The sequence below is a fragment of the Triticum dicoccoides genome, chromosome 7A (assembly GCF_002162155.2).
Source record: "Triticum dicoccoides isolate Atlit2015 ecotype Zavitan chromosome 7A, WEW_v2.0, whole genome shotgun sequence".
Lineage (NCBI taxonomy): Eukaryota > Viridiplantae > Streptophyta > Magnoliopsida > Poales > Poaceae > Triticum > Triticum dicoccoides.
In genome coordinates this window covers 281,874-291,577 of record NC_041392.1, presented here as the reverse complement: position 1 = coordinate 291,577, position 9,704 = coordinate 281,874, and the positions used below count along the sequence as shown (strand labels likewise).

Here is a 9,704-nt window from a genome sequence, read left to right as displayed (position 1 = left end):
CGCGACTGGGTTTTTTTTTTGCGCCGGCAGAAAAAACGGCGTCCTGAGGGCGCGACTGGGTTTTTTTTTTGCGCCGGCAGAAAAAACGGCGTCTTGAGGGGCCTGTTGGGGTGCGGCTGGAGATGCTCTAAGACAAGCACCACCCTGAATTTCAGTTTTTTTAAAAGGTTTATATATATACAGTAGTATTTGATTTTGTTTGTTCTGTTTGGGAATTTTTTATTGGTGACGGTGATTTTAGTAGTTTCATTTTTTTTCATAAAAAAAGGAGTAGTATTTTGGATTTGGATTTCGTCTTGCCTACCAAACCAAAGTGGAGACGCACGCATTCATTCCCTTTCGATCTCTCACTCCACTTTGGTTCCTCATTCTCACTCTCACTCTCACGCTGACTGACCTACCAAACCAATCTCTCCTCCTCCCTCCCTACAAACCACCCGCCGCCGCCCAGAAGCTCCCCCCTGCCGTCTCCACCCCGCCCCTCCCCTCCACTCCCCTCCCCTTGTATTGGATTGGATTGGATTGGGTTGGGCCTTCTTGGATCGGATCGGATTCGATTGAGGTATGTATGAGCAGCAAGCAAGCAAGCAAGCCTAGATTCAGATTCAGATTCATTCTATCTCTCATCTCTTTTCGTCACTCGGAAAATAAATAAATAAATAAAAAACACAGCTTGTTGGTTGTAGCTAGCTAGCTCAGTGAGTAGATCCGCCCGCCCGCCGTGCAGTTGGTAGGTCAAAGCCACTACCTAATCACCAGGATTCTATCTTTCTTTGCTTGCTTATTACTAGTTTCTTGATTTCTTGATTTGTTTCTACTCTACTGTAAATGTACTGTACCAAGGAAAGGAAAGGAAAGGAAAGGAAATGAAAGGAAAGGATATGCTGCTTGATTTGTTCCGCAGCTTGTTTCTACATCTCATCTCATCTCATCTCATCTGCCTTCTTTTTTCTTTCTTATTATATATAACATGCATACCGTAGCATAGCATAGCAAAGGGGACGATTGATTGATTGATTGGTATCATTCACCAAGCCTCCTTCCTTCCTTGCTTGCTTGCTTCCTTGCCAGAAAGAATGTGAATGTGAATGTGCAGCTCACTCAGAATGAATCTAGCATACGTATATAGTAAGGCCCAAAATACACATACCAACCACCATTCATGACTTCATACTTCATACACATATATACCAACCATCTTATCTTGATTCATTCAACTCAACCCTCCATCTTCAATCAATGTGCTGCCTGCCTGCCTGCCTGCAACTATAATACTCTCTCTCTCTCTCTCTCTCTCTCTTTTTTATTAAGCTATAACTAGGTAGTTTTATTTAGAGGTCTCTGGATCTTACTTGCCCGTCATCTTATCTTTCAGGTCATTGGCAAGCAAGGAAGCATGAGACCGACCGCACATCTTGTCTTCTAGAGTAATAATAGTAATGTCCATGCTCGCGTGTGCGCTTCAAACCATGGGCTCATCCTGCAGCAGACCTCACTCAGTAAATGAGGCAGACGCAGCTGACAACACAAGAGTGAGTAAGCTCATCCTTTCCATACCACTTACTAGACCTCTTCATTTCATTCAATTCCTCCTCTCCTGTCCTGTCCTGTCCTGATGCACACACACACACACACCTCGATCCACCTTTACAGTCTGCAGACATCGACCGCCGCATTCTGCACGAGACAAAGGCGGACCAGCACATCCACAAGCTCTTGCTTCTTGGTAACTAAACTGCCAACTCACTTTAACTTTTACACGCATTTCTTCTTATGCCTGCTAGTCTCAATTTTATCTTCACAATTTGAATTTACTGCTTCACTGAACTATATCTTTCTAACCAAGTTCATTTGTGTATCTCCTTTGTTTTTGATTTTTGAATTTTTTTGCAAGCTTTCTCATTAATGATGGGGATCACTGAAAACAAACATTACTTGAACCAATTCCCGATAGTTAGCTCTCTTCTTTAGCCTGCTTTGCTTCAGAATCAGGACCGAACGATTCCTAATAGGATGCCGATGCTTTCTGTCTTTTTCAGGTGCCGGAGAATCAGGAAAGTCCACGATATTTAAACAGGCAAGAACCCCTCCATTGTATTGTATTATCCTTCCCTGCCCCATGGCCCCATGGAAATATAGTATGATGCCTTACGTTTACTGAATGTTTGTTTGTTTATCTTCAGATCAAGCTTCTTTTCCGAACCGGCTTCGACGAGGCAGAACTCAAGGGCTATACGCCCGTCATCCATGCCAACGTGTTCCAGACAATCAAAGTATGCTCCTACTACTGGAACGGGTGTGTTTTAATATATATGGTTTTTTTCCCCTCTTCCTCCTATTGCTTCGTGGGGATCATGTAGGCAGCTTTATCATCTTCTTATGGGGGCCTGTGTGTTTTGCACATATTTTCCCTGAGTAATAGTGAGTTGAATTTGCACAGATACTATATGATGGAGCTAAAGAGCTTGCCCAAGTGGAATCCGAGTCTTCAAAATATGTGATATTACCCGATAATCAGGTCCGTGCATCCTATTTTGTTCAGTAAGTAGTAGAGTTACATTTGGTGGATTCCGACATAAGCAACACCAATGTCTCGCAGCAACATGATAACTGTGCTCTGTTACAACTGAAGCAGCATTACAGTTACACAACCAGCTAGGCTAGGCTATGTTCAATCAAACCTGTCCAACTTACAACATGATGTAATATCTTGCAACATGATAACCATCATCTGCTACAATTTACAACTGGAGCAGCAGTTCCTTGTTAAGCAGTATTATTGTCCAGAGAGCAAGCAGCAGTTTCTATTTCAAACTGATAACCATCATCTGTTTGTTACACAACTACAACTACTGTAGCTAGGGCTACAATCGAACCTCTTCAGACCTCGCATTGCAGCTCTGCTGCACTAGATCTAGATGAACCTCTTCAGACCCGTAAACACCCTGCTTTAAGCAGGCAGTATTGTGTTTTGCTGCTTTTCCACTGTCATTCTCGAATACATATCCAACTGTCGAATACTTTTCCCTTTTATGTATTGCTCTGCTCCTTTGATTTTCCTATCCTATCTTCAGGAGATTGGAGAAAAACTATCAGAAATCGGAGGCAGGTTGGATTACCCTTCGCTTAACAAAGAACTCGTACAGGATGTGAGAAAATTATGGGAAGATCAAGCCATTCAGGTTTTTGTTTCGGTTTCTGTAAAGAGATGTGAATGACGTCAAACAACCAACTTAGTTATAAAGAAATGCATCTTTCTACTGTGTAGGAAACTTACTCGTGTGGAAGTGTGCTGCAAGTTCCTGACTGTGCACACTACTTCATGGACAATTTGGACCGATTAGCTGAAGCAGATTACGTACCAACAAAGGTCGGTCTGTAATTATCCACAATTAAATTCTTATCTGGAGAGATTTATTTACTGGTTATCAGATCAGATGGATAGATATAATGATGGTCAGATTTTTTTTCTCTGCTAACATTTCGAGATGCTTTGCAGGAGGATGTGCTCCATGCAAGAGTGCGGACAAATGGGGTTGTAGAAATTCAGTTTAGGTAATCTGGTTAATTTAGGTTTGCATATATCATCTTTTGCTCTGCTCAGATACATACATACAGAATGACAGACTGAAGAGAGTTTCTGTCTGTGCATGCAGCCCCCTTGGAGAGAGCAAAAGGGGCGGAGAGGTGTACAGGCTGTACGACGTAGGGGGTCAAAGGAATGAGAGGAGGAAGTGGATTCATCTCTTTGAAGGTGTTGATGCAGTTATCTTTTGTGCTGCCATTAGCGAGTGAGTACAACAATCTCATTTTCTTGTGCTGCACTGAGTACATGAATACATGAATAGATGTTTGGAGGCTGTTAATGTCTGTCAGGTACGATCAGTTGTTATTTGAGGATGAGACGCAGAACAGGATGATGGAGACCAAGGAGCTGTTCGACTGGGTGTTAAAGCAAACATGTTTTGAGGTCTGTCTCAAATTTCCCGTTTTAAAGCAAAGAATTGAAGCTATTTTGGAGTATTTCTGATCCTGATCCTACTCTACTTGATGTGATGTTGCTTTCGATCGGTCCAGAAAACATCCTTCATGCTGTTCCTCAACAAATTTGACATATTCGAGAGGAAAATACAAAAGGTTCCTTTGACGGTGTGCGAGTGGTTTAAGGACTATGAGCCAATCGCGCCTGGCAAACAGGATGTGGAGCATGCCTATGAGTGAGTGCACACAGTCCTCAACAAATTTGGCACATTCGAGAGGAAAATACATTATTTGTTTCAGTCAGTTTGCTCTTATGGTATGGTGTTTTACTTTTATAATATACTTGAGTGCAGGTTCGTGAAGAAGAAGTTTGAGGAGGTCTACTTCCAGAGCAGCAAGCCCGAGCGTGTCGACCGGGTGTTCAAGATCTACAGAACGACGGCGCTGGACCAGAAGCTTGTGAAGAAGACGTTCAAGCTGATGGACGAGAGCATGAGACGCTCCCGGGAAGGAACGGGGACGTGATCCACATGAGAAAGAAGAAAAACGGCAATTAAATTAGGATGACACAGAAATTAAGTTTACGGTGTCGTGTCGCAACTTTGTGTATGTTGTAATTCATCATTCTTTAGTGTAGAAGAAGAGGAACAAGACTGATTGATCCCTTTGTGCTTGCTTGCAAGCTCCAGGAAAGGAAAGGAAAGAAATCTGATGATGAATGCAGTCAGTAGCATGCAAAGTTTGGATCTATCTGTCTTTTTTGCTGTCTACTTGCCCTCTGGGCGCATTGACACCCCTACCGCCCAAGCGGGACAAGGATGCCACCCAACCAATGTCGAGATAGAGCCCCACCTCATAGAGTTGCCACTCACATTGTTCCCGAGATCGCCATCTCGGCGCATAATCAGAAACCACCCGGAGTCGCCGCCCCAACGTCCACTGTCCCCGACGACGAAGAGATCCGTGCAAACTGCAATATGCTGACTCTCCAAGGCGATGCCTCAAAGAAGGAAACGACGTAGCCGCCGTCATTGCCCGCTTCGACCATCCGAAGCTAGAGATTTATCCCGGAGAGTCGTGTAATGGAGCTCCACGACAACGCCTTCAAGAAGGGGAACGACGCCATGGCGCCGCCGTTGCCGGCACCGACCCAAAGTCAGGGCTGGACTTTGGCCCAGAGCTCCACCACACCTCCGAATCCGAGCAATTCATGATCCACTGGTCGGTGCAGAGATTCCTTGAAGCAACGACGAAGTTGCGACACATGGAAGACGTTGTGGATATGAGAGAATTGCGGCGGCAACTCCAATTTATATGCCACCTGACCACGTATAGCAATAATGCGGAAAGGACCAATGTAGCGTGGAGCTAACTTGCCCTTGATTCCGAAGCGGTGAGTGCCCTTCATAGGAGTGACATGCAGATAAGATTGATCACATGCGATCGTAATTGCTCTTCTGGCGGTCTTGAGCCGCCTTCAGATTTTCTCGGACAATACGGACTTGCTCTTCAGCTTGTTGGATAATATTCGATAGCATGTACTATTTGAATACGATTACCTCATTAAACATGACGGTGAGCATACTAATTATGCAGCACGGGACAGGTGAGAGAAAGTGAGGGGGAAAAGGAGGCAAAGGTTTTTCATACAACCTGTAAAGCACGTTGAAACTCTACAGGTGCAAGAAAATACGACGTACTATCTGTAACACAGTTACAAATTTGGTAAAAAAAAATGTAGTTCTTTGACACACGGTTACAAATGCAGCATACAAGCGTACTGCCTCCTTAGAAATACGGTTACAAATGCAGTGCACAAACACTCGGCTACCTTAGAAATGCAGTTACAAATTTTCTCCTAACCAAAAGACACCTCCTTAAGGATTAATTTTGTCAAACGTCTTGCACCTTACGAGATCGACTCAGTATGTGTAGTTGCCCAGCTACCTCCATCATTGTTGGTCTTTGATCTACATCAAGGCTAAGGCATTCCATGGCCATACCTGCTAGACTATCAAGAAGCTCTAAATCTTCTGCTATTGCAATTTCCTTGTCAAAAAGTTCGGTCGCTTTCTTCTGTTCCTTATGGACTTCAAGGAAACTCTTTACCAAGCTATTATTCTCAGAGTGTATGGCCCTCCTGCCACTGATAAGCTCCAGGATCACAACTCCGAAACTGTAGACATCACTTTTTTCGGTTAGTAGGCCTTCTTGTAGATATACCGGATCCATATAGTTTATGTCGCCGATGATTGATGCAGTGTGTTCCTCGTCTCTCGCAAGCAGCCTAGATATGCCGAAGTCTGAAATCTTGGCTATAAAGTTATCATCCAAGAGTATATTTGCTGGTTTGACATCACCGTGTAGAATTCTAGTGTTTGCTTGTGAGTGCATATAAGCTAGACCATCCGCTGACTGTGCAGCGATACTTAAACGTGCATCCAAGTTGAGAGCCGCCTTGTTATTCTTGTTGTGAAGAATGTCATGGAGGCTACCTTGGGAGATAAACTCGTAGACCAGCATGGGGGCTTCAACTTCAAGGCAACAACCAATGAGCCTAACAATGTTCTTGTGGATGACTTGAGATTGGATGATGATTTCATTTGCAAATTGTTCATTCTCTCGCACGCTACCATTGATCGGCTTCTTTATTGCAACTTCTTTATTGTCAAGAAGGCCCTTGTAAACTTCACCAAATCCACCTTTTCCAATTATGTTGCTATTCTTTAAAATTGGCTTGAGCTCCCCCTTTTTGAAAATTTTAATGCCTTTTGCTTTCTCTAATACCGGGCCGCCGTTCTTTTTGTAGAATTCTTTTGTCTTCTTTTTCTCTTTGCGAAGAATAACAGTAAACCACAGAATCACCATGAGAAGAATACCACCTATTACACCTAGATGGACAAGAAACAAACTTAGTTTATATAACTAAATTCACAATTACAAATCTAGCAGAAAGTTTCAGCATAAGAATTAAATAGTTTCTTTTGTTCATCAACTTGGAATCTAGAACAAATTACCACTAGAACTATCAGAAGAAGAAGAAGAAGAATCTAAATCAAGACAGGACAGCCAAGGGGTTGAAACTCTGGGGAAATTAAGTCTGCAAAACATAAGGAAATCATGTACAACACTTAAATTACAGTCAGGTCATTTATAGAATTTAAGATGCACAACCGACCGACTGAAAATACTGCCCGTTCATTGCAACGGAGCCCCTCGCTGTACATCTTTATGCTGCTGCTTGTTTTCCCAATCACCTTTCCACAGCACGTCGGTACAGTCAAACTGCTTGAGCGTGTGACACAGAGCTGTCAATGGAGAGCTCGTGGCGAAGGCGGGATTCGAGCGCACGATCCAATGCAGGCCTCCACCGCGCAACGCTTGTGTCGGATGGCGTCGGAGGGAGATGCAAGTACATGCGCGTGCAGATGGTGCTGCCGCTCCACCTCATCGAAGCCGCCGCCTCCTCCCTCTGCCACCTTGGAACCGCTTCCGATCCGCAGAACCATGGCATGAAATTCCCATGCGAGTGTGATTCTTGCGTTGAGCGAGATCGACGTGATGGCGGCGTCGGCCTCCTCAGAGCTAAGGCGCGAAGGAAGGGCCGCAGCGAGGATGGGGAAGGCAAATCTGGCGGTCGGCCAGGGCGCGGTGGAAGCCAGGTCCATCGTAATTCTAACGGAACGACAGCTCAGGAGGACTATATATGTATATATGGAGATGTTGTGTGCAGTGGAAAGAAGAACCAATCAGGGCAGGAGACGATATTGGATGCCGATTCAATCCGGAAGGTTACCTTTCTGGTCTGTTCAATTGGGCTTCTACCGTGAAGGACGAAAAAGATGCAGATGGATGACGTATGAAGAAAAGGAGCGACGGACGATAAATCCTTTAAATCTCAGTTGTCAATCTTTATGGTTAACACAAAATTGACGAATATAAAAGGGTGACGGAAGGAGAGAAGAAAGAAGTCTTCCCCCCTTTATTATTATTAGGTATAGATATAGATATGCAGCAAGAGATCCGGACACAGGCAGTGCCTATGTCATACATGTGTTTCTATGTTGATGATTTAGATTGGCCTGCAACAGGGGGATACATCTTAATTAGTGCAGTCTAGTATACAACGTGGTAGCTTACCCACAGTCGCCTGCTTTGCTGCTGGGGGGAATACATCTGTGCAGGCCCCCCCTTTGCCATCGTCTTTCATTCCGAATTTGCATGGACAGTCATAGCCTCCGGGCCTGTTTTTGCAGATCCCGCCATTTGAGCAGGGATACACTTCCGGGAACTTGCATTCATCAATGTCTGAAGAATAAACACAACACTCGGGGGAGTTAACGAATTATATTAATTGGTAAGGACAGACAATTTCTTGTATGCATGTATGTACTCATATGTATGTATGTGTGTATGTACCTTGGCATCCGTGAGCGATGTAAGGGTTGCCAGTGTAATTGTCCCAGCACTTGCAGACATAGCCTGGACTATCTATTTCTATTGTCACGTTGGCGCAGGAGCTGTTGCCGCTGACGCAGGCGTAGTGCGGAGGCAGCGGCTGTCCTTCCACCGGGCACCAAGTGTCCCCGGCGGCGAAATCAAGCGCCAAGGGGACGCCCCGGGGGAACCTTTTGAGTAGCGTCTTGTCGCCGTACATGTCGGGCGTAGAGAAGTTGTACCATGACTTGTCCACCAGCATGCCGTAGGAGCAGGGCGTGGTTTCCCAGATAAAGTGGTCGTGCACGGGGTTGACCCACAACATGGAAAACCTGCCGGAGCCCTGGTCGGCCGGGAGGGTCTGCTCGCAGCAGCTCAACCCCTTGCACGACCCGTTCCTCGCGAGCGGCGTGCGGTCGAAATCTTGTGCACGGCAAGTGAAAGGGGTTTGGTAGGTAAACAGAGAGAATATCAGTTGAGCCTCGGCTTCCAAGCCGACGGCGATGAGAACATTACGCGTCGCCGACACGGCGAAGGGCGTGTAGGAGAAATCGATGTGCTGATCCCTGAACAAGGACTCGTTGCGATTTGTGTTGCAGCTGTACGCGATCGGGGCGTACACTCGTGCCTCGCCCGTGGCGACTGATATGCTCACCAGCTCCAACGACGACGACCACTCAGAACCACTGTAGATCTGGGAGTCGTTGCCGTTGAATCTTCTGCTGGCAGCAAGGGAGGCGCGAGGGGGCTCCGTTTGGTAGGAGTGGTTGCCCTTGAATCTTGTGCTGCCAGCAAGGAAGGCGCGAGGGGGATCCGAATCGGAGGAGTGGTTGCAAAGGACCTGGAAGCCCTCGCGGAAGCAGCCAGGCTTCCCGATGCCGAACGGGAAGGGGATGCTCATGTTGCCGCACTTGTCGGGGCAACCCGGACGTGCCATCGGCTGCTGCCCTTGAGCTTCAGCCGCGGCGGCAAGCAAGGGGCTGACTACTACTAGGATTAGGATTACTGGCAGCACCAGCAGCAGGTGGTGCTGGTGGGAATGGAATTGCGAGCTGTTGGGCATGCTGCTCATGCTGCTCTACTTACGACCTTACTATCAGGGTCAGGGGTATGGAACTAGCTAGGGATGAGGATGAATGAATGCCAAAGGGCTCTTTCTTCCTTGTATGGGTAGGGTCGGGGCAGGGGGTATGGAACTAGGGATGAATGCCAAGGGCGCCAGGCCACGTGCTACTCTCTCTCTCATGGAAAGCCGGGCCACCCACAAGCGTCTTGGGTGGACTGCT

At 46.1% G+C, this 9,704-nt stretch overlaps 2 protein-coding genes across 2 annotated transcripts; one reads left to right on the top strand and one right to left on the bottom strand.

Moving 5' to 3' along the window:
- Positions 1–343: 343 nt before the first annotated feature.
- Positions 344–4,729, top strand: LOC119330797 (guanine nucleotide-binding protein alpha-1 subunit-like). Its single transcript, XM_037603925.1, has 13 exons — positions 344–562; positions 1,376–1,532; positions 1,654–1,726; positions 2,040–2,077; positions 2,184–2,273; positions 2,441–2,518; positions 3,075–3,182; positions 3,269–3,370; positions 3,500–3,555; positions 3,657–3,791; positions 3,877–3,970; positions 4,078–4,217; positions 4,335–4,729. The coding sequence occupies exons 2-13, from the start codon at positions 1,440–1,442 to the stop codon at positions 4,504–4,506; spliced, it is 1,179 nt and encodes a 392-aa protein (XP_037459822.1). The 5' UTR covers positions 344–562; positions 1,376–1,439; the 3' UTR covers positions 4,507–4,729.
- Positions 4,730–5,742: 1,013 nt separating this feature from the next.
- LOC119331945 (wall-associated receptor kinase 1-like) lies at positions 5,743–9,524 on the bottom strand. The gene is made up of 3 exons (XM_037605122.1): positions 8,401–9,524; positions 8,122–8,289; positions 5,743–6,872 (listed from the first exon to the last, which is right to left on the bottom strand). The coding sequence occupies exons 1-3, from the start codon at positions 9,488–9,490 to the stop codon at positions 5,875–5,877; spliced, it is 2,256 nt and encodes a 751-aa protein (XP_037461019.1). The 5' UTR covers positions 9,491–9,524; the 3' UTR covers positions 5,743–5,874.
- Positions 9,525–9,704: the final 180 nt, after the last annotated feature.